This window comes from Lingula anatina, chromosome 1 (assembly GCF_051362555.1).
Source record: "Lingula anatina isolate TDL-2025a chromosome 1, LinAna3.0, whole genome shotgun sequence".
NCBI lineage: Eukaryota > Metazoa > Brachiopoda > Lingulata > Lingulida > Lingulidae > Lingula > Lingula anatina.
Window position 1 is genome coordinate 8,750,938 of NC_141767.1, and position 26,300 is coordinate 8,777,237.

The 26,300-nt window shown below is 35.0% G+C and overlaps 1 protein-coding gene across 10 annotated transcripts in view; it reads right to left on the minus strand.

Moving 5' to 3' along the window:
- The window catches only part of LOC106150401 (cGMP-specific 3',5'-cyclic phosphodiesterase), a 54,626-nt gene that overhangs the window by 24,794 nt on the left and 3,532 nt on the right, over positions 1-26,300 (minus strand). For 9 of the 10 annotated variants that reach the window (XM_087000778.1, XM_013523168.2, XM_013523162.2 and 6 more), the window contains exons 3-6: positions 18,782-18,946; positions 14,474-14,563; positions 9,029-9,175; positions 7,518-7,601 (exon numbers count right to left, since the gene is read on the minus strand). In XM_087000778.1, coding sequence (XP_086856904.1) covers positions 7,518-7,601; positions 9,029-9,175; positions 14,474-14,563; positions 18,782-18,946 — 486 coding nt within the window. The remainder of the gene's footprint in view (positions 1-7,517; positions 7,602-9,028; positions 9,176-14,473; positions 14,564-18,781; positions 18,947-26,300) is intronic. The other variant, XM_087000779.1, reaches the window with a different exon arrangement.

The following is a 26,300-nucleotide window of genomic DNA, read 5'->3' on the forward strand; positions in this document are numbered from 1 at the left end:
TAATTTAGAAAAGATAAAATTGACAAAATTCTTTCAACTTAACAGAGGATTTGAAATCCTACCTTAATTTTGCAATGGGGGACCAGTGAACTCTAGTCAACATACTATCATTCTATTTCTTTGCGTGGACAATACTTAATATAATGACAACCCGGCACAGCTAGCACACTACATCTACAAATGTACCTAGGGTATTAAGTCTTTTCAAAAGTTAAATGCACGTTTTGAAAATTAAACAATAATTATGTAATTAGAATAGAAAAAAGTAAAAAAGTAAAATTCATATGTTCGTAGGAGTTCGTGCTTGTTCATGATGCCAGAAAGCAACTCCATACACAAATTGAGTTTTATTTGTTAATTAATACTGTGCACATGGGTATAAAAATATAGAAAAAATTACTGAGATTTACCAGCCAATATTTTGGATGCTAACAGGAAAATGAGGGCTGTGATAAGTATTACCACCTATCACTCCTCAGGTGTGCTGGTTCAGTCAGGTGTCCTCTTCCTTTGCCCACCCCCCACCTCCCCTCCCTGAAGAGTGAAATGCAGAAGCTGGGTTACAAAGCTCAGTTCTATCATTTCTATTGAGTTCCCTTCCATGTGTGCTGTAGTTTCAAGAACTTCAATGTGAGAGTCACAGGTTTACTTGTCCAATATATTGTGTTTTCAGTTATAAACTGTTAGCAGACAAAATACTGGCTAGTAAATTATAGTTAACTTTTTTTCTGTAGCTTTTGACAAATGAAACTATTTTTGTAGTTTTAACACATAACTTAATTATGAACTATTCCAACAAGCTGCTTTATGTTTGGTATTGGAGCATAAAGTTTGCTACATATATATCCCCAGTACACACACACACACACACACACACACACACACACACACACAGTATAGTGAACATATATGATCTTCATATCAAAACTGATAATTTAAGCGATCCTCTTCTTCGCAAGTTAGCATCAATGTCCTCTAATTTACTTTCCATTTAACTGACATGAAGCTTTTTTTAGTACACATTTACACCATTGGGAACACGGACTTGTCCTTCACCCACAAATACGTACAATACACTTGTGTATTGAAGCAAGGGAATTTCTTAGGGGTTACAAATGACCTACTCCACACCTCTTGTCCATTGGGGATACACGTATGCCTAACCATATCATACAGCCACTATATCATTTGTCTACAGAATGACTATACCCTTCAACGGCTTACTACCAGTCTCAAGCATTTCATTGAAATTTCTTCAAGGCGTGGGAGTAAGGATGTAACAAAAAATCTTACAGCTGTGGTAAAACAAATGAAGAAAAATTGTATTGGGTTCTCTTATGTACGCTTGGGAAAAATGACCATTAAAAGTTAAATGAAGAAAATATCTAAGTGTAGATGAAACATGCATCATTAAGTCACTAATCTCTAATTTCTGAAGGTTCTGACAACTGCAAAGTACCATTCATTTTTTCATGTGTAGTCACGAGTGAATCATGAGCCATTCCCCTAGTATAGTACACTTGTTGCGGTAAGATTTTTTTGTGTATAAGCATGTGCATGTAATAATTAATTAGTGCAAGTATGCAATTTTCACATATATGTACCCTTATAAGGATTTCTACAATATTCTTAACCCTAACAAAAATAATATATCACACAGTTAAGTACTACTACATGTGTCAATCATTTGGATTGCTATTTTGATTACCTGGTAAATTTGATAAAGTGAATTAGCAAAGTCTTACTTGAGATTGACCAAAATATATTGGTCATAACTGAGACAACTGAATCTAATGTACTAATTGGGATGCAGGACTTTAAAATTCTATATTGTCATATTCATTGTTATTTCTGTTTAAACACCTGTTTTCTCTAAGGGCGCATTCTGATTCATACATTGTAATATATCTGGGTCAGTCCAAATCTGCAGGGGATTCTTGATAAAGTGCAATCAGTGGAATCAGCTTAATCAACACACAATAGTGAATTACCCCCGAGCTGCTCGAAGAGACAATTAAGCTGATTCCACTGATTGCACTTTGGCAAGAATCTCCTTAGAGTTGGCCTGCACCAGCTAGTAAGATGAGTGAATCTGAAGCAATCTTAGATCAGGTAGTCTATCTGGTTTCAGTGGTCATGCAGTGAAAGCAAACCTGACATCAGTATAATTGTTGCTGATGTTGCATGCAAGTCTGCAAAGACCATGGTGAACTTGAGGCTTAATTGTACCACCAGCGTTAGCGCTGGCGGTACACATGGTTTCGGTCCCGTCCGGATCGTTCCGCCGGCTCCGCCGGCTCCGCCGGACGGCTACCGTTACCGCTTCTCCTCCTAGACCGTAAGGGCCCCCGTACCCATCTCATAGATTTAGGTCACCTATAATCTCAACTCGTTCCACGTAAAATTTGGGCTTTGTCGGTATTGGGGTCTGGGTGTGGCACTCATTACAATGCACCCTTGTCTAAAAATGGCAAAATTAAATGCTAATTATCTACCCTACGGAAAGAGTTATGGGAAAAATTTCTATAGACGGCTTTCCAAAAGTCATATGTGTAGATTTCAAATATACCCTTGGATTTGACCTTTGACCTTTACTTCAAGGTCAAATGGGCCAAAATTTTCAAAAAAATGAAATTTTTTACCGAAAAAATTTTTTTTGCCCTGTTATTCAGACACTACACAGACTTAACCAATAATATTATTGGAAAGTGTTACCCTTCAGGTCATCTTTCATCTCCATGAATTTGGGGTCAATCGGTGCATTTTCACGGGAGTAGCGGCCATAAGATTCCAAAACTGAAAACTGTCTCTAATTCGGGAACCGTTAATGCTAGAGACCCATTCTTTTTTGCATTTTGTAGAGCATGTAAAGCCCAACACTGGCGGTGGTCTCGGTTTTTTTGTATTCCATACGGTTTTCGAGTTACGCTGTATCAAAAAGTACATATTGGTGGTAAAAGCAAAATGTGCAGTACGGTAATGGATAATAAATTTTGAACTCTGGAAAAATAAAACAAAAGGCTTGGCAAAGCAGACAACTTGTGTTCAAAAATGACATTAATTCATCAAATTTGAACTTCTGAAACTTCAGAGCACCTCCTATTTCAAGAATTTTGACCAAAATGACATTTTCTTTATTTTAATTAATTTTTTCTGTACGAAATTTAAGGCACATTATGGTAACTCCAAAATTATAACATTTAGTCCCTTATATCTCCAAAACTGGCAGAGATAGGTCCATAGTTACTATTGAAGTTGAATAGGAAGTCATATACTGGCAATCTATATGTGACCTTAAAATTGACCTTTGACCTACTTTTCACCATGAACTGAACTTTGCAAATTTTGCTTTCCTTTTATCTCCAAAACTGGCAGAGATAGGTCCATAGTTACTATTGAATTTGAATAGGAAGTCATATACTGGCAATCTAAATGTGACCTTAAAATTGACCTTTGACCTACTTTTCACCATGAACTGAACTTTGCAAATTTTGCTTTCCTTTTATCTCCAAAACTGGCTGAGATAGGTCCGTAGTTAGTATTGAACTTGAATAGAAAGTCATATACTGGCAATCTAAATGTGACCTTGAAATTGACCTTTGACCTACTTTTCAGCATGAACTGAACTTTGCAAATTTTGCTTCCCTTTTATCTCCAAAACTGGCAGAGATAGGTCCATAGTTACTATTGAACTAGAATAGGAAGTCATATACTGGCAATATAAATGTGACCTTAAAATTGACCTTTGACCTACTTTTCACCATGAACTGAACTTTGCAAATTTTGCTTCCCTTTTATCTCCAAAACTGGCAGAGATAGGTCCATAGTTACTATTGAACTTGAATAGGAAGTCATATACTGGCAATCTAAATGTGACCTTAAAATTGACTTTTGACCTACTTTTCACCATGAACTGAACTTTGCAAATTTTGCTTTCCTTTTATCTCCAAAACTGGCAGAGATAGGTCCATAGTTAGTATTGAACTTGATAAGAAAGTCATATACTGGCAATCTAAATGTGACCTTGAAATTGACCTTTGACCTACTTTTCACCATGAACTGAATTTTGCAAATTTTGCTTCCCTTTTATCTCCAAAACTGGCAGAGATAGGTCCATAGTTACTATTGAATTTGAATAGGAAGTCCTATACTGGCAATCTAAGTGTGACCTTGAAATTGACCTTTGACCTACTTTTTATCATGAAGTGAACTCTGCTAATTTCTTTCTTTTTTAACTTCAAACTTGACAGAGATAGGTCCATAGTTACTCTTGAACTTGAATAGGAAGTCATATACTGGCAATTTACTGTGACCTTGAAATTGACCCTTGACCTATCTTACGAAGAACTTAAATTTGATTGTACCATATATATTTTTTGCAATAGTTTAAAAATTCTTGTTGATTGCATTTTTACAGCTTGTCAAGCACAAAACTGGTGGCTGTGTCCCTTATTTTGTGTATGTGGGTGTCTATACGAATGCGCTTGCTCCAGCTGGTGGTACAATATTCGGAGGCGGTATCGCCTCTCTGATCCTCTAGTTTTATCTGGCTTTCCTGAATCTTGAACTACTTTGGTACTGAGGGCTTTAATACAGTATAAAGTCACTTTTGAGTAACACAATCATGCAGAGACACTGTTCACAAACTAAACAATAAGGTCATTAATGAGGTCAATAATTGCACTGTAGTTGCAACTTTGAGACAATGCTCCTACAAAATCAGACTCTGGATTGCTCAGCAGTGATATCTAAAAGATGTTTTAATTCTGTAGTAAGTAGCAAAAATGGTTATAATCAATGTACTTATTTTATACCATGCAAAACCATGTTTATACTCATATCATAGCGTCTGTTATGTTGTGATAATACCAAATAAAGATCATTGTCATTTTTCATAACATACTTGTCATGTGCAACAAAAATACCCTCCCCCCTTTTTATTTAACCTTATCAAATAACTGAACGATAGACATGGACAATAGTGCCACTAAAAAGTCACCACCAGAAGATTCACTTTCTATCACTTATCATTATGATCATTATGATGTTAATAATAATAATAATAATAATAATAATCAAGAATCTAACAGTAAACACTCATCTGCAAGCTTAGTTTTGTGAGCTCCTGAGACTGGTTATTTTGAATTTTGAATTCAGATAATCAGAGAAAAAATAAAGGCACAATTTTCCATTCACTGATGCAATCACATACAAATGATTATATATGTCAAGGTAACAGGTTGAACGTGTTTGTTCATACATATGGTATTCATCTGTATAAGCAGACAACATACCACCAGGAAATTGGAATAGCAAAATACAAAACATCAATCAAAATGCATAATACTGTACTATTTTTGTGTTAGAAGTCATGTATTTTGTAGGAGAAATTAGTCATACACTGATATTTGTGATTGCTCAGCTTAGCTTAAAGTTGCTGTTACACATACAATATTCAGTTGATAAGACATGCCATCATCCCATTTCATGCACATATATTAATTTTTGAACAAGTTCAGATAAAGAATGTAATGAAAGAAAGTTGTGACATTTTTATGTCACTAATGTGGTGACAGTAGTTTTCATGTAAGCAACTGTTACCATCATGTATTATTCACACCATCCTTTCCTGTTAAGTTTTTTTATGAAGTAATTGTCAGCTGCATTCATGCTGCTCAACTGTGCCTGCTGTTAAACCCCAGTAATCTTGTGCTTTAACACTTTAATCAATCACAGGCATTAGTGATCTAAGACTGCATTCCCACAGATTTGAGATCAATCTATCCCCGTGGGGAGTCTCACTTGATTACTGTCAGCTTAGCCGGCTTTAATGTCTGTCCTGCCTATTAAAAGCTGTAAGGGGGTAATTAACTTTTGTGTGTGCTCGGCTGACAGCAATTTAGCATGAACCCCCAGGGAGTTGGGTCGATCCAGATGGATCAATCTAAATCTGTGGGTATGCAGTCTAAGAGCTACTGTTATATGTCCTTGGTAGGATATGGTCTCCAAGATTCCTGGCTGATACTTGTTTTAAATTTTCTGAATACAAATCTGTAATTATGCCATTTGGCTAGATGCAACCCTTCCAAATTCATCTTGCAAAACTGTTCACATTTAAAAGATAATTTTAACCAATTTAGAGTGAAAATAGTCTGACATAGTGATAACTAGAAAAGAGACACCCTCTACCTCCAAAGATTCAAATCCACATATAAACCCTTTATTGAATAATGTTGACCATTTATGAGACCAATGGGCAACAGTGATGTCACCCAGGTCCCTTAAAATGAGTGGATATTGTATTTCTGGTTTTATTAAGAATTGATGTGAACACAGCCTAATTCTCATCTCTATAAATAAAGTATCTGTAGCTGGAGGCTTGTGAGTTGGTTTATATTTGTATATCAGATTATCAATGAAGATCGAATTTTAAAGTGCAAACTTCCTGACAGTCTAGTGACACTTACTGGGAGTGGGAGTGTTAAAATTGTGCTTGAGAAAGTAGGGAGTAGCCAAGCTAGCACTCAGTCAGTGTACAAATCAACTTTCTTATAAATCCCAGCTACAACATAACATGTACATTATGGTAATGACTCAATCTTTTCAATGGGGGTAAATTGTGAATTTTCAGATACTGTATTTTTTTAAGTCTTAATTTCTTAAAATAAGAGCAATCCTATTGAGTGGTGGCAACAAAATTGAGAAGCAGACTACCTGATAGTTCTATTCTATGCATTAAATTAAAGCACCACAAATATTATGCTATACAAAAATATAATTTTTATGCTTTTAAAATGATGTATCTGAAAGTTTGATAATTTTTGCCCATTGAAAAGATCGAGTCATTACTGTAGGTTAAGTTTGATTCATCAGTGACTACAAAGGCCACATTCACATTGAGTTGAGCCATGGCTCTACAAAGCCAAGACCTAAATATGGTGGACGTACATGAAAGGAAAACCACCTAATCTTTTAATAGTCTCTCTGCCTCTCACACGCCTCCCCATGCGTCGTCCCTGTGGGGGTACAGTCATTAAATCTCGGCTCTACTGGGAGGACACTTGGGGAGGCATGTGAGAGGCGGAGAGACTATTAAAAGATTAGGCAGTTTTCCTTTCATGTATGTCCGCCATATTTAGGTCGTGGCTTTGTAAAGCCATCGCTCAACTCAATGTGAATGTGGCCAAAGGCTGGACTAGCCCCATGGCATACATGGTATGACAAACCGGGTGTGCAAACAAATGTATCTGAGAAACTTACAATAGCCAAGTTAGAAAATAATCAGTATGTGGAAATATATCTTTTGTAATTGCCTCAACTCAGGGGAAGTGGTTATACATTATTTAGAGTATTGAGGCAGCATGATTTCCTTCAGTTAATTTTTAAGGTAACCCATCAATTATGGTGCAAAATTATGTACATGTATTAGACATATCTTTATAATTAAGGTTTGCAGTGATGTTGCAATAAATTTATGCATGTGCTGAAATAATTTGACATCGAGTACATGTACATACCTTTGGTTCTTTTCTCCCATTTGTTGATATGAGCTCTATTTCTGGCATGCTTGTGACAGAGCCTCTTTTCAGGTATTTAGGGTCCTACAATGCACAAATAAATATGCTAAGACCTACTGCCAATCTCATTCTCGTACTCTCTCTCTCTCATACATACACACACATACATGCTAATGCACACACACACACATACATGCTAATGCACGCATACACACACACACACAATGCATGGTGTGTTTAATAAGATTTATTTTGCATGTATATTTTCCCTTCCTGAAATGAATGTTTTTCATAGATATGAAGTAAAAATACCACGGAGGAGGTAGAAAATGAGGCCAGAGGACTAAAGAGAGGTATTCAGGGCACTTTTCTTTTATCAAATATATTCTTACGAAACATTTTTCTTGGAATGCGGACAAGAACCAAAATTAATAAACTCATATATTGGCAAATGCCAATGAGAGCACCTCAATCCAATGAAAAAGATAAGTGTCCATGACCTACAGTAACATATGAACTTCTGCTGGTAAATATGTTGTTTGGTGAATAGTGAATAAGCACTCCACACAATCTCAAGACATAATTGTTTTTTGTTTCTTCAATGTATAATAATATCTATATAAAGCACAACTATAGAGTATGCTTCAGTAGCATTTTTGTATTTATCTTTTGCAATGGCACAGTATATGTACTTCACCCTTGATGACATTATTGATTTTTTTGCAGTAGAAGTTCTTAAGAAGGCACACGTGCCAGTTCAGTTTCCAACTAATTTGATTTTTCTTTATAGTCACTGCCCCACAGCAAATAATAATGGCTTTTAAATGCTTGTCATTTGAAGCTTTTACACTTGCCTTATCGATGTTCAATGACTTTTCAATGTACCTCTGAAGCATGGTTGCTTAAACACCAAACCTTTACACTGTAACTATAAACTTGCATGTATATTTCTGCTTTTCACAGCCATTGGATTTTTTATGAAAACATGTAATTTAGTTGCTTTAATTTAAATACATATCTACATATGCTACAGCTTATATTATTTGTATTTGTACAATGCTGCTCCAACAGAGGTTTCCAACAAACTATGACAAATGGACCTGTCCAATCAAGTCACCAAAAGATCTATCTATTTTTGTCCATTTAAAAGACAGACAAGCAGTCATAATTACATAAAGCTGCTTGACCAGCTAGGGTGCTAACAAAAATCGGACTATATCATGGGGAAAATCTCTCTCTTTCTTTCTCTCTCTTTGCTTGCGTGTGTGCCTCCATGTGCCTCTGTGGCATAATGACCATATTCATGCAAATACTAGTATAAAAATAGATAAAAGCAAAAGGTGAAATGATCACTTTCATATATTATTCTCAAAAGGCTTTTTAAGCTATTTGATAGTGTTGCTGATATATTTGATCTAATTCTGCCCTTTTGGGTGTGTATTCATGGATACTAAAAATAACAGTAAGGATTCAAATTTGACACTAGTTTTTTATGTTTTTTTTTTTTTTACCTGTTCTTCAGCCACCTCTTCCTCAATAAGGTAGACACTACAACGCTCACATCTCAACAGTTCTTGGGCTTCTATCATGATCTTCTGTACAAGTTTTTCTAGACTTGATTGTTCTTCAAATATTCCCCGAGCCAGCTTTAACAACATCTAGAAATAAAATCATTCATAAGATGATTCAGATCTGTGTATAAGAAACTATTTCTAGCACAAAAATAAATTATTTTCATCATCTCCCACCCAAAATAAACAAGGCAGCAAAACTGTCAAACGTACAAACAAGAAAGAAAAATAATCCAATCAAGCTGGTATGCCAATTATTCTGGTAAGTTAATTATAAAATAATAAGTAACACAGTTTTCCTTTCACAGCATTTGTACAGGCAGTACACTAAATATTTTATCAATTTTGATGCAGGTGTTAGATAATGTTTGACAGCTTGTAAGCACCATTAATTTTAAATGATGCGCTGCAGGTAACATGGATATTTAGAGAATGTGACTTGCAAAGGTCTTCAGGCCCATGGAAATCTAAAGTCACACCTTAAAAATGCCAACCTGTACACAAGTACTAAAATGTTTTATTTTATTTTCAACACTTATTACATAATATACAATAACCAATTTACATTCATTTGAAATGATCACTGATGTGTTAAGAGAAGAAAAATATCAATAAAAATATTTTGAGTGTCCAATTTGCTCCATCCTTAGATTCTGAACATAGTGAGGGATTTAATCTAACAAACTGCACTGATCTGAGTTTATTTCCATTTTTGACACTATGTTATACAATACATGATAACAGATTTACCATCAATGGCCGATTTTCAAACTTGACCTGCATTTTATGAATATCCATTAGTTCTGTAAGTTTGAAGACAAAAGGTGACACAGTTTTCATGTTATTTTTATATTGGCGTATAAAATATGCTGAAAAAAGCAAAAAAAAAACCATAACTTTTGGAAAAAAAGGTATAATCAGGCTGATTTTCAAACTTAACCTGTATTTTGTGAGTATCTATCAGTACTGTGAATTTGAAGACTAAAGGTTAAATGGTTTTCATGTTATTTATATAATACTAAAAGTGTATGGCTATGACGACGATGACAATGATGACGACGACAGACTCATGTATCAGCTATATGTACAGACACATCTGTGTCAGTACATAAAAATAAGAAAAAATAGCAATGAAAATATAAAAACCTAAAGTTTAAGATTTAAAAATAAAATGGTGAATAAGACAGAGTAATAAAAGATAATTGGAATAAAATTTGAAATGATTATGCAAAACGCAATCCTCACCAGATAAACCCACAAACTCACAATTTCACACCTAGGTGTTGAGATACTACATAGCCCTGTTTGTTTTATGGCATGTATTCATTGCCGTAAAGATTAGGGCAGGCATGGACTCTGACCTACTCCATGCGCCTAGCTGTGTGATTGGACCCAACCCACCAACTGTCTCCTCTACATCAGTGGCAGGTTGTTTAGGGGTGGGCGGGAGCAGGGTAGCAACACAAGCAACAGCTATAGAGAAAACTTCCACAAGGGATAGATAAGTCACTTGTGTAAAGTACTATATAAGATGGGTATTGACCGTACTTCCATTACTTTTCCCTTAACGCATAATTTCAATTTTACCTGATTCATCCATTTAAAAACTTACTAAAATGCATTTCTCATGGTGGGGGAGGGGGGGTACAAAAAACAAGAACTTGGCCTGAAAATACTGACAGTACACAAACCATCCTTCATAAAGTCTTGATATCATCAATTCATTCTTGGAAATTAAAAACATCTAAAGTGGTATTGCATGTTAACAGCACTCTTCATCAAATAATAGCTGCCAGTATAAATGCCTGGTGCATAATCAATACACCTGACAATTGATTCAACCAGACTGCAGTTCAGTCTGCCTCACAGGACTGCTGAGACCAGAAGTAATGACAGTTTGATATGATATTACATAATTAAAAAATGCTCTTTGTCATCAGTTCAATAAAGTTTTTTAAGTAGTTGCCAATGCTAGGGAAAAACATAAAAAAAAACCAAAAATCCTTTTTATTTGGAAAACTAGCATAGCCGTTATGGAGAAGCGGAGGAGAAAACACCATTAAAAAAATAAAACATACATTTAACTCTTGATTAAATTTCCGCTGCATGTCAATTGCATATCTTTGTTAGCAGTTTTTCGGAAAAATTGTCTGCAATGAAAAATCAAACAAAACTGACAAAAACTACATGTTGTATAATTTTAGATGTCTTTTCTAATATTTTTATGGCATACATATATAATACTTTAAAGCAAACAAGTTGTAGCCTTTTTTACAAGTAAAACAATCCTCCACTGTGTGCAATATTTTTTATGATTAGTTGATCAAATTTTGAAAAAATCTACATTTCACAAATAAAAGATATTCAATTAAAGTCTAATTAAATGGTTTTCATGTGCACCAATCATTTTAAACCATTATTCATGTAAGTGCCACTTTATGTCTCAGCCCATCAAAATTACCTGAGATAATCTAAAACATTGCCACCGTTTGAATAACAAATAAAGAGATCACAGAACAGGAACACGGAGGTTAGCAATGTTTCAAACAGATCTGTAGACAAAACACATATTCATAGTCCCATTACCCCCGTGAGCCTGATCAATATTTCAAACATTAGCTTTGCAACATTATGCCAGCAATGGGAATACTGTTCAGTCCTAATCAATATGCACTGCTCTTCTATTAAGATCTGCATCAGTGCAGAATTTCAAAGAAAAATAGCTTCAACTATTCTAGTCTCAACCAAACTCCACTTCAAAGTCATATTCTTTTCCAACCGTGTTATAATTATTCTGCTGCATCTTTAGGTTATTCCTGTCATCTTGCAGCAATATAGCTAATCAATGACTATTGCCTTTGTGTCAGCCGCATGATCTCAGGTCTCTAAAGGCCAAAAATCAATGGAGAAGGACAATTTTGCATTTATGCTGTCTTGTTTGACTCAAAAGCTTGATGTACAAAAGCTTCCTGAGTATAAAACCAAAACTTATATCACACCACTTATATAGAAACCAATTTGAAACATAACCTTTAGGATTCTTTGGTTAGCTAAGTGATATCTTTGTTAAAGTTGACCAAAGCCAAATTATTATAGACTTAAGGACAGGAAACCAAATTTCACTGAAAATTGGCAATTGTGAATCAAATTTCTTTTTTTTCAAAGAGAAACTATATATTATCCCTCTTCTTTACAATTTGTCTCTGGTCTCGTGAGATCTTGGTAAGATGATTCCAATCGACTGTCCATTTTATCGCATCAGCTTTGTTCTTTTGGTTCCATTAAGCAATTTTTTTACCATTCTTATGTATTGGTTATTAATCTATTTCAGCAGAAATAGCCAATTTACAATGCACTCTATGCTTATCATTCAATACAGGATGTATCCATCTTTGATATACCACATACAGTAAATCTGTTAATGATTAGTGATTAAATTGTTAAATAACTAATCTTATTCAGAAGAACAATATATCACACAATAAAAGTTTTAGAGGTCAATAAAAAAAATTGAACTCTTTCAAAGTATGATCACCAACAAACCACATTTAATGGGGAAGAAGCCTGGTTATTCCTAATGTTCTCTGATAGAAAATTCCTTTCAAAGACAGGATTAAGTCATTAATCAAGAACCAGACTTAAGTGATTTGTTCAGAAAATTACATGCAATCCTTTAAGCCCGTTTGTATTTTATTCAGTTGAAATACATTTCATCTTAACCAGCAAGCCAGCATGTATTTCTTTTTTCTACAACATAAAGCTTAACTCAATATTTTGAGCAAAAAAGCAATACAGATAAAACTAACCAACAGAACAAACAAGCACACAGTCAAGATCAAGTCAGGGGGGTCTTTCACCCCCCCCCCCCCCTTTGATTTCTGAAAAAAATCACACCAATGGTCCTCTCTTGAAATTAGAATTTTGACTAAATGAATCATATTTCTAAACCATACCAAATGGCTTCGCATCTGTGGACCCCCCCTCCCCCCTTCAAATAATCCTGGATCTGTCCCTATTCACCATAAATTCTGCGAAAAAAAAAAAAAAAAAAAAAAAAAAAAAAAAAAAAAAAAAAAAAAACAGATTGATCAGTGTGTTCTTTGAAATAAAGGCAATTCTAACTAATCTTCACATAGAGTAAAATGATATATCATGTCTTTTGGGAACTCAATCAGATACCTTTTTCCTGTTCAATTCTGCATAAAAATTCACTTAACATTTCAAACACTATCTCAAATGAAGGGCATAGCCTTTATTTAAATGGGATTACCTAGAATGGTGAACCTATCCAGAAGAACTTCAATACTGATGCATTTTTCCTTGACAGTCATTTAAAGCAAAATAGCAAGCAGACTGCTTGCCAGACCATTCAAGGCTCTGGACTTTCATAATTATCGCCATTTTTTTAATGACACCTGCATTTGAACTGACAGTTCTTGCATAAAATTCAGAACCACATGATATTGCTATTTTAATATAGTTTCAGAACTCTTGTGCATTAAAAAGACAAGATTTATTTGTGACAATGGTTTCTATCATTGAGTTAATCTGTTCAAATGTTGGAAGTTGAATACCAGATACATATTAAGATAAGCTGTCTGATCTAAATAAGTTTTCCTTCCCTTATTTTGACAAACTCAATAAGAATTGTCTCATTTTTCAATGTGCTTGCTGATAAAAGAAAAAAAAATCAATTATCTCAGAAGTACGATAGGAGTATGACATATCGAGTGATAAAATCAATGAAGGGAAAACTAGTAATTTATAAAAGATATGAGTTCCAGGCAATGTTCATGCTTAATGGTGAAAGGCTGATGAAAAGTATAGGGCAGCAACATGCTACAAGGGTGTAATTCCACACATGGTTTAATAATTTAGTGTGTAAAAAGATGCATGGAATCTAGGACCCCATTCCCAGAGATTAGATCCATCCAAACTAGATCGACCTAACTCCCTGGGGGTTCACGCTAAATAGCTGTCAGCCGAGCAGGCACGAAAGTTAATTACCCCCTTTCAGCTTTTAGTAGGTGGGACGGACATTTAAGCCGGATTATCTGACAGTAATCTAGTGAGACTCCCCACGGGGATAGATTGATCTAAATGTCTGGGAATACGCCCTTGGTTTAGCTGCATCTTAAAAGACAGGCCATTGTTATGGGGATACTTATCTTAAGCTTATCAATATTGCTTGAAAAAATGCTTCTATCAAAATTCTACCCTTAATTCCATATTGCTGACTAAATACTCAAAACAATTAATACATTTTCATTTTAAAAATAATGCTTAATCATTTTTTGAATATTGCCTCTTGTTTCTGACCATTTACACATTACTGATAAAATTAGTTATTTATCACTAAAAAACCAATAGAGAAACCACACCTACCTGATTTCTCTTGTATTCTTCAACTGACAGCTCAAAAAGCTGAGCATTTGTTATCCCAATTCCACAGAATGTAAGGTAATTTTTGAACACCTGTCAAAATAAAGATAACTATTCATGGTCATTTACACTAAAAAAAAGAGAACATTACTCCTTTTCTAAATCAGATAATCATGAAACTAAGGCTCCATTCAGAATAGGGGACTAACTAGTCCGAGGGTTAATCAGTGGCCGACCCACTTGAATACTTCCCCACAGGATATCTATTCAGTCTCTAGCTTTGTAACTTACTAGTGGGTCACCATATTTGACCCTCGGACTAGTTGGTCCGTTATTCTGAATGGGGCCTTAGTAATATTAATACTAATGTAGGTACCCTTGATAAATAGACACTTTGCCTAAATGTTGTCAGCTTTAAGTTTCAAGGATAGTATAAGAGTGCATTCCCAGAGATTTAGATCGATCCATCCAGGTCGAACTTACTCCCTGGGGGTTCACGCTAAATTGCTGTCAGTCGAGCGCGCACCATAGTTACTTACCCTCTTACAATTTTTAGTAGGTGGGACAGACATTTAAGCCAGCTAAGCTGACAGTAATCTAGTGAGACTCCCCACAGGGATAGATTGATCTAAAACTCTGGGAATGCACTCTTAATCATTTGGATTACCATCTTTATTACCTGGTCAATTATAATTCATAAACATAAATTGTAAAATCGTATTTGAGTTTAGCCAAAATACATGCAGCCTCAAGAAGGCAAAATGTTAATCAACCTTTCTATTGCTTGTCATTGATGGAATTTCATACTAATGGGGGTGGAGGAGATATAAATGTCCTGCTACCCTTCCCCCTCTATTCCAAATAATTCTATTGCTCACTTAAGGTGTTCTCTGATTCACAGTGCACCAAATATTTATGTAATTATACTACTTACATTCTTTTATAAAACAGGTTTATCAAAGTAATAAATGAAAAATATACTTAAGAAGGGAGGTAAATGCACAACAGACAACAGAAAACAGAAAACAGGGAACAGAATGGCCTGGTTAACTATCCGGCAATCAGCAGGGAACTAATAATTCATAGAAACCCTGTTTTCTTGCCTTAGAATTTTCCACTGCTTCTCCCCAATCAAAGATAAGACTGTAAAGTACTTACATGTATGTACTGTCAGAATTAACACATTGATTTTGTTTGTTGTTGGCAACGGCTCTGTCCATCTGACAAAGTTACCAACACAGTACTGAATGTAATATCCAGTTTCAGGCATAAATGGGCTGAGTGTGTCTACAGATGGAAAACACAACTCTACTGAATAAATTTTGAAAAAAAAAAATCTACTCACTTCAAACATGGTATATGTTTAAATACATCTGTATCATAAAAAATATAAAAGACAATTACGTGTTTAACAGCATTGCAATCATTGTTACTGGAACTGCTGCCATGTTTTTACTTTCTACTGAGAACAATGGTGGGCATGCTAAACGGGAAGTATAACAGCTGAAAGGCTACTGTATATCAGTGTGCCAATGTGCTGCCAGTATCAGTGTGAATGCAAAGAAAGTGAATTTCTATTGGGGATAACTGGAACGCAGTTTACTTGCTAGTGTGAATGGCCCTAGTGATTGCTAAAAAGTTTTTGAAGAGCAAAATGTTGTCTCAATACTTTGTATGATCTAAAATGGAGTTATGAGCTCCAGTAGACAGATCACCTTTAAGAAAAAGTATTATAACAAGTTTTCAGTGATTAATGCTGAAAAATTGAAGTTTTGTTTTATTGTCCTACTGTGCAATTTTACCATGGCACTGGGTTTTTTGATAGCTGACCAAGTGATAAAATCTCAAATCTGCAAATAACATTTTGACACCACAAATGCCATTTTATTAAAATACTATTACTGTAAAATTTCTTTTGTGGGATAATAAAAACTGCTGTTACATGTAATATACATGCATCATCATTCAAATTAACCCCCTCCCCTTAAATTGTGCATTCCTCCTTTTAATGTTTTTTATTAAATTTTTTTTTTGTTGTTGTTGTTTTTTTCTTTTTTACTGGTAATATCTCTTCATAAGCATATCATATCCTCTTCTATCATGACATTAATTCCCATATGCAAAATTTCATTGAAGCAAATAATGCATGTCACCACTCTTTGGAATACCACCATACTTTCAATTTTTTCAATAAATATTGATGGTAAAGATGGAAAACAAAACATCTGTGCCAACTTTGAAGGAAATATTACCTAGAAGTTATCTGTAAAAAAAGTGAAAACAGGAGAGTTTCTTGACATTTAAGGCCAATAAAATTCTCAGCTGCATGTTCATTTTGCTGTTCCATTAAGAAGCCATAGGTGTCATGGCTGCATAACTGCTCCAACTGACATGTTTTATTAATTAAATAACTCATATGTTGCCAATGGCAAGCTATGAATTGAAGTTTAAAGAGGCTAAGGTGCCTGGAAAATTTCTTTCCCTCTTTCGAATACAATATACAAATTACATTTACTTTCCTATGTACTTTTCAAAAGATAAATGCCTGCACTGTATGTATGGATATATAAAATCTTGCATCAGCATTTCTCTTGCAAAAATTTTTGCAGTATTTCCATGCTGTGTTCGAAGGCTTCAAGTTATATACGGTCATTTAACAACTCTTTTTAATAGAAGATATTTTGCAAAAGGTTAAATGGTTGTTTTTCATTAAACTTTGCATTACGTTTGGTAATTTGGGCACACATTTACAGCAAAACCAATGGCTTCAAGCTGCTACATTACAAAGATTTATGAACAATCCTTAAAAGCTTACAAAGTACTTATGGATGGATCACAACACAAGTGTGCTTCATATTAATCATTTCAGGCTGCAACAATTCCCACTAAATGTCACATTTCTGTAAGACATTATTTCTTTCCAAAATTTCATAGACCAGTTTGTCAGAAACAATCATTTTCCACCATACAAACTACAAAACTGAAAATAGAGGACGGCATTAGCAAAATTCTTATATATAAGAAATACCCCGGCTTAATTGTTCCCATGCTTCTCCCAAATCAAACTTCATGTTGGTGATAAATAATTCAACACAAAAGGTCACTCCAAGGGACAACTGGTCAATTTCTCAATGTGCACAAACAAATTCTCCCTGCAGAGCAAGGAATTGAACAATATTAATGTCCAGCTCAGTTCACATGCCCTTTGAGATTTTCCTGAGCCTTGTAATTGTTCTGTCAAATGTTTCTCTCCCATGCACATAAACATATATCACTTGCATTGAGAGGGGCTTTAAGTTAATTTCAATCTTGAGTGCTTAGTCAAACACATTAACAAATGTATGTCTTTTTAATCGACTGAAGTCTTGAAACATACAAGCATCATAAGAGAAGTAAATATATTTTGAACAACTTTTTATATTTCTAATGGCATTGTAAAAAGAAAGAATGAAATTTTTCAGTAATTACCATTTCAATTTACCCCATACTGAGATACCACAGCTAAGCCAAGGCATGTAAACCCAAACATTTAGTGTGAGCATACTGAATATTAAGCAAATAAAGAAACAGAAAATAAGGACAGGTTAACAAATATGTAACCGCTTCAGAAAAGTATGTCATACTCAAATAAGAAAGTTTGCTTCAAAGCTACATACCTTATGTTTAAATTGCTGAACTACATTAAATAATCAACTTTATGGGTGTTTTTAACAAATAGTTGTCTATAAAAAAAACTCTTAACTTTTCCAAAATGGTTGCCAAATTTATGATGGCACCCTCCCCCCCCCCCATACCATAACCAAAATAAATTACATACAAATAAATAAACAAACATAACTTCCTTGTCGGAGGTAATAAGACATCAAAGCAAGCAAATATACAGACACTAAACAATACTGCAACAATATTTGCAAAAAAGAAAAATCAATTACTTTTAGAAATATATTCGATACAAACTCACTCAGCAAATTAGAAGTCAACCAAAAAAACATTAAGCCATTTACAGGATGGCGATTTCCAAAAATCACACATACAAAAGAAAAAAATAATTGGCAAAACTAATCTAATTATGCTTAATTCTGAAAGGAACCCTTTTAACCAAAAAATGCTACATAGTAAGAGAAAAATTTGGTTTGGCAGTCATAAGTACTAGTGTTTTGAATGGCAACAGCAATGGTGACAAGGACATACAGTGAGCAGAATATATATATATATATATATATATATATATATATATATATATATATATATATATATATATATATGTTGTGTCTATATATAACAAACTTGCATATCAGACAAGCATGTTACCTCAACATCATCCTCTGTGAATTCATGGACTTCATCCCCTGTCCTCTTGTTGATGATCTGTGCTACGCCTATGACATCTCCCTCGTAATTCAGGATAGGCATACACAGGATGCTGTGGGTTTTGTAGCCCGTTTTCAAGTCAACCTCATTATTGAATCTGGGATCCTAAATAAGACAACATATAATATGGGACATTTAAAAGAGAAAAATGACTGACTACAGAGAAGTTACTGTACAATACTTATTTTTAGTCTACTAACTATTGTATTTATTCAATTACATATTTTCTTCCAAAATGTACAGTTCATTGCTGAAAATTAAGTTATTTATCTTCAATGGTACAGATAGTGGGAGCAATAAAAAAATATTAATACCTACACAAAAAGACAAGCTTGAAGTTTAAGCTTTATAGAAACTAAAAGTCATTTTTTTTATTGGCAAATACAGTAGGATGTTGTTTGCTTTGTCTTACTAATAATGATACAATAGTGTCTATATAAAGTGTTAACATGAGGGTTCTGCCTTAAATATATGTTTTTTTTTAAATAATACCAGCTGAAAATTTCAGAAAATTTCTTTCTTTTACATGACATTACAAAGTCATGCACTTGCCTTATTCACTTAAGATACAGGGCCTAGCTTCAAGAAAGGACTCAGGTTAATAGCCAAGTTCTGTTTCACTAAAATGTTTTGGACTAACCTTAGACTGCTAGAATTGGATAGCCAACTTCATAAAGATGACTCTGTAATATTTGTCTAGGAGCATTTCATGGATGATGAGACTGTTAAATGTTGTCTTCAAATATCAAGCTTAATTTAACATGGTGAGCAGAAATCTGACCCTGTCAGAATCCAGGTTGTCCCTGGTTACTTGACTTACACCCCATTCTCATAGCTTAGATCGACCTACATTGGATCGACCTAACTCCCTGGGGGTTCACGCTAAATAGCTGTCAGCCGGGCGGACACGAAAGTTAATTACCCCTTAAAGCTTGTAGTAGGCGGGGACGGACACTTACGGGGGATTATCTGACAGTAATCTAGTGAGACTCCCCGCGGTGATAGATCGATCTAAAAGTTGTGAGAACAGAGCCTTAGGTTATCCATTTCGATTGGGTACAAATCAAACTATTATTGCCTGATTTTGAAAGACATGGATGTTAATATTCCTTGATTTTTTTAGTCACCAACTGTCTTGGGAGGTAATGAAAGGTTGTTAACCTTGTAGTCAATAAGTATAACACACATAATGGCCCCCAGGGTCATTGTTTCTTAAGTACTTCTAACTAAATTTTGAAATACACCCACTCTGAAAATACATGTGCAGTGGTCCACTGAAATTGTTGAAATGTTTGTCTTAAACAGGAACCATTTCTCTCTTGTTTGATGTTATAAAGTGGGCACAATATTTCATTTAACTGGACTCAACTGATAAATCTTCAGTCAAAAGAGACTAATTTGGTCTTAAAATTAAGAGCAACTTCTCATTTAATGTTCTTTTGTGAAACAGGCCCCAGGACTTTCTAGACCAACAATATTGGTCAACTTAAAGTCATGATAAATCAGTCTTCTAAATTAAATAAAATGAAGAAACAATTGGTCTAAAAATGTGCTATTTCTCACTTTTCATTAAACAGGCCTATAAATTACTTGGTTTGGAATGGACAAAAATTTTCTTTTGAAAATGAGACCCAACTTTTAGCTTAAAATATTTTGTGAAACCAGTCCCAGTTTACAAGGTCAAAACTTCAGAAAACCAGTTGTATTTAGCAATTTATCAGTGTTTCACACCATTCAAACATTGACCAAAGTGCCCCACTACAGCACTGAAGAGTGCAAATTGACGAACATCAAACAAACTTGAACTCTTATCAAATATTGAAAAGGCAATTCAGTATAAGGTACACAATCCTTAATTAATAATAAAATGCCCCACCAGGTGTTTTAATCACAGACCTCTGGTGGTCACTCCATAAATCTTTCAAATGTCTGCACACAATGTTCCATAAATGTCATGTAGTGGACCTACACGGGTTCCACTAGTAAGCTGGCTTTTGGCAAGTCCTCTTACCAACTTTTACCATTCCTATACACAATCTGGATTTTGTTTTGGAGATCTTTAGTATGCCTCTAAAAGCAAAAACAGATCAGTGTAGGTTCGGAGGCAGTAATTGACCACCTGTGCTAAGGGCAAAGAGATGTGTATTACTTCTAAATAATTGGCAATGACAGCTTAGTTCTCACACATTTTAGAGGAAGGGGGGTCCAGCTAAAAAATAATGCCTTATCCTAATCACAACTTGCTCAAAAATAATACTGGGAGTATGCAGAAAATGGGCACAGGTATAAGTCAACAAGTGTAAAAGTAAATTTTAACAGTTGATCTGAAGCAGCTAGCATAGCAGCATATGGGACGTAGACTGAATTGGATGGCACTGTACACATGTACATAGTCTGTATGGGTCTGCACTACATAGTCATCTATCAAGTTAGAGTGATTGCTTGAGAATATGCTGAAGCTATCACATATACACATTACACACATAAAACAGGTTTTATCTAAACAGTGGTTGGAAACATAGCCACTTCGTCCAGTAGCTCTTAACCCCTATTACTTGCCAATTAATCACATATTTTGTAGAAACCACCACAGCCAATTTATAGTCCTTAATTCTTCGTATTCTGAGTGGTAAAAATATTATCTTAGGGCCTACTGATCAATTTTTGCTTTTAGGCTATTACTTTAGCTGACTGTTTAGAAAATTAATGCATGTATCATCTGGGCAGAAATGTGCCAGAAGGCTGACCTTGGATGTACAAATCACTAATTGATTGCTATACAATCTCTCCATTAGTCAATCAAGCCAATGCCAACAGGTTTTTACTACCAGGCTTACGTACAGCATCATTTTGCCATTTTGCAGAAGTGCTTGCAGATCCTGTGAAACATGTTAAAGAAAAGGAGTACACAGGGATAAACTTGAGGTGATTTTTGATCATCACTATAACAATCTTCTCCTCTATTTCCCATATTGTCTGGCTTCATTTAAATTTACTAAGAGTTGTACATTTGTTTGTTGATGGCCAATAAAAGCACATGTACAATATGTGTCTCCAATGAAAAGAAAAAATAATTTGTTTTTGCCTAGCAAAATAAAAATTATATTCTGTGAAAATAAAAACCAATTATGTACAATGTACCATACATCCCTACATCCCTTCCTGACTACATCCCTTTTGCAACCATGTTTTGGATGAAACTAAAAAGCAAGTTTATTTCTTGTACTTCAAGTACCCCAGTATATGTAAAGTGTCATTGTTTTTAACTGCATGACAATGGAGTTAAAGGTGACATTTGAATATCTTGGAAACACTAGCTGGTTTTCACACTCTGAAATAGCAGGGGCACTAGGGCACCATTCCCATAGACACCAGCAGTCTATAGAGACTGATCCAACTCCGTTGAGACTCTCGCTGAATGCAATCCATTTAACAGATTAACATGCCTCCTCGAGGCATTAAGTAGAATACAGAAAAGCTGGTGATTACACAAATACGTTGGAAACAGGAAGAGACATTCAGTTAACCTGATTGCACTTAACGAGAGTCCTTGCAGAGCTGGATCGATCTAAGTAGACTGATGGTATCTATGGGCATGGAGTCTGAGAATTGGCTGGTGGGATGCCTACTATCCAGATATGACTGATGAGCCATTTAAGGCCCCTTTCACATTCAGTATTATACTAAAAGTGATATATATATAGTCTGACTAACAGTTTACTTTGAGAGGTCTTAACCTGTAATAATTCTACATTTATTTTGACTCCTTTTTGCAAGTTCTCCACTAGTTCACTTCTTGCTGTTTAGTTATTTAATTGGGAATGATGAGCACAAAGGCTCCTGGTAGGTAACTCTCTAACATATAATAGCCAGTGTACTAGTACAGACTGTATTACTAAAAACTGCTTAATGTAAAAAAAGGGCCTTATTCAAGGTCAATCACTTTTTCTACTTTTGTTTATCCTTTCAATTTGAATAAAAACACTGGTGATAAGAATGCATGGCTACAGTAAGAACGTGTATCCTAGAAATAATTAAAATGCTGGCGGTGGCCTTGTTTTGCTTTGAACTTTCTCCATGGAAAACTCCATGGTTGATAAACAGTGTTCAGGTGTCCTGCCGAGGCTTCATCTCAATATACTTAAGTCAGGATACACTTGTAAATGTACCACTTCTAACTGTATTGTGTTGCTCTCAAAGGATCACCTGAAGTCAGTTTGACACACAGCTATGGCATTGCATGCCTTGCATTTACACTGTGCTCTCAACCTTAAATGCTTCAGGCTCAGACCTGATATCTGTACTTGCAATCACATAACTTTGTAAAAGCCTCATACACTGACCAAGGATATCAGAATATTGGTAATAATAATAAAAACATCAAATGTGAATCTAAATAGCTTGATTGCAATCAGCACTGCTGAACACAATATATGTATATCTAAGACTGGGTTCCCATACTTAGATCGACCTAACTCCCTGGGGGTTCACGCTAAATTGCTATCAGCTCAAAAGGCCACGCCTACCGAATCAGCCAGCTGGGGATAAAGATAATTACCCCCTAACAGTTTTACTAGGCGTGACAGACGTTTAAGTCAGTTTGGTAGCAATTTAGTGAGACTCTCCAGGGAGATTGATCGATCCAAATATCTTTGGGAATGGTCTCTAAGAGAGCATTCAGATCTCCGGAATTAAAAATATAGCGTACCCACTTGAAAGAAAGGCCACCTAATCCTCTTATCGTCTCCCCAGCTCCACATTCCACAATTTAAGGGATTAAATGTCAGTTCCCAGATTTAATTGCAGGGATGGCATATGTGAAGGCAGGGAGACCATCAGGGCATTAAGCAGCTTGCTTTTAAGTGAGTGCAACCTTATTTAGTCAGTAGATCTGTTAGTCCGCAGATCATCTGTTCTGTATGCGCTCTTTTTCAGATGGGACATATCTCTTCCTATAATCAACTAAAGAAAGTTACACAGGTACTGTATGGTAAGCATTTATGTACCAGCATAAGTGATTCATAATTTACATTTCAACTGAAATACTTTATTTATTCAGTATCTGGAGCATTTAGTGTTTAGTGTTATCAGGAGCTGATCATGCATGAAAATCATTCTTTTAAGTGTATTTCAATTTTCAATCATTTATCTCTATACCATAGAGCCACATGTTAAACCTGTTGTTGCAGGAACTGTAAGCCAAAAATGCAATAAGATCATGAAACAGAATCATGTTTTCCTGTAAACAATTCTATCCAGTCAGGGAAGCAAATCAAATTGGTTCTGTCCGTTAGAAGCCATCACGCAAAAGATCAATACTTTACAATACCAGATCTCTTACCAGTTGATGGAAATATGGATATGATAGCCAAACAGTAATAGCACCTGAATGTAAATTATCTTTATCTAATGAAGTCTGATTACTTGTTTCTATCAATTCTGACTAAATCATATTCCTTGAGTGAGTCACATTTTTCCTCTTTAGTAAAATACAGTGCCTCTTGAAAGGTATAAGGATTAAAACCAGCACTCAGATATATTAGCTCCTTTTCATCTGCCTTAGCAATTTTACTGTGTTTTCCATTCATCTTGAATCTGCCATTCACATCTGCTAAAACCTCAGGTAACATGTTGCTGAAGCTGTGGCATAATATACTGGTTATGATGATATCATCAAAGTAAAAGATTTGGAATTGAATTGAACGGCATGGACTGGATTAGGGGTTTGCTCAATTAGGAAGAAATAATGCATGGTACACTATGAGGCCCCAGTAAAATGTCAAACATCCAAATTCTTCAAGGGCTAAACACAGGAAATTGAATTCAATTGGCGGTGAAATGATCTGTTAAAGGCAGCTTCTTTTGCACCTTTCCAGAAGGCAAACCAGGTACACACAGTATACATGTTGAACCTTAAGTAAAATTTGGGAATCTCAAAAGTTGCAAGTCTCAAAACCCATAACCAGAGTCATCCAAAGGCAGACATACATGTAATTGCATTTCAATATGGTTAACATGTCAGTGTCAATTTAACTGTCAGGTGCCAACCATAGCGCAGCCTCATATAATTCTCGTAAAATGGCTTTACATATGAAAGGGAGAGATCAACGGGTGTCAAGAATATACCTGGATGTAATGAGTTTTTATCTATTATCAAGGTGGAATAACTAGTAGTCATCTCTGCAGCAATATCCTTGACAAAAATTGCCTTTGTTTGAGACAAATGGTAATTTGGACTTATTAGATGTAATGAAAAAAAAGTGGACTGTAAATAGATACCAAGCAAACAAAACACACCAATTAACCTCGGGTGTCTTTGAAAGCAAATTCTCTGTAAAGGCATCAGGATTGAAAGGCTGGAATAGGTTTATGCCTGATAATGAAATCTGAATCCAATACAAAAAAATACTGAATGCTTTTAGTTAAATTAATTAAGATTTTTATTCTAAATATGAAAGAAAGGTACCTTTTTGTTTGAATCTAGGTTTTTTTTCTACACAGGTACGTAAATTGGGTTTGTTATTTTAACTCTGGCTCAAGTTTCTTGGAAGGAATAACAAGCAAGGTTTTCTTGTGCAGATAGTGAGAGAGTCTCTGGGGAGAAAAGTTTACAAATAGGAAAACCAAATTAAAATCCCAGACATCACCGCCAAAGTTTGCAGCTTATTTTCAGAGGAAATATCCCCCTTGGGTATTTAGTAATGCTGATATGCAGAGAGGTTAAGACTCAGATAATCATCTTATCAGTTTTGCATTAATAGCCATAAAGAGCACTGCTTGTGTTACAGCCATCCTACTGACAGAATACTGATCCTGATTGCTTGCAAACAGAACACCATTCAAAGCCACTGGACCATGAATTTCTATCTGCAATGCAAACAAGTAAAAAAAATCAACGCAACTCGATTTCAGGTTGGATTCTACAACAATAAAATATTTTCATCAATCACAAAATTAATGTCTCCTTTCATGTGTGAATATGTGAGCCCTAGGTGGTGGAATTGGAAATATTGTGGAGCAGTGTGTTTTCAAAAAATGTGAAAATTGGTTTCCCAATTGCTTTTACAGCTGGAAAGTGGTGGTCAAAATGCAGCTTTTTCATCTGAAAATTGCATGTTTTTATTTTTCACATTTGAATGTGAAACCCATTAAATTACTGTAAATTGGAATTCAAATTGAAAGCTGGATTCATCTTTTCTTGGCATCCTTTCAATTCTGTTTGATTTTATCTACTTATCCTCCTGTTACATATTAGTGACGATTCCTGTTAATACATTTATAAAAAATATTACCAAATTCTGTGACTTTTTTGAAATTCCAAGTGTCTCTTAGCTATAAACATCATTACTGTAACAAGAAAACAATACCTTTAACCACATTCAAATATTTTACTTAATGAATGGATGTGGGGTTAGAAAGGGTTATTAGCATACTTATTTCAAAAAAAGTGACCGTGCCC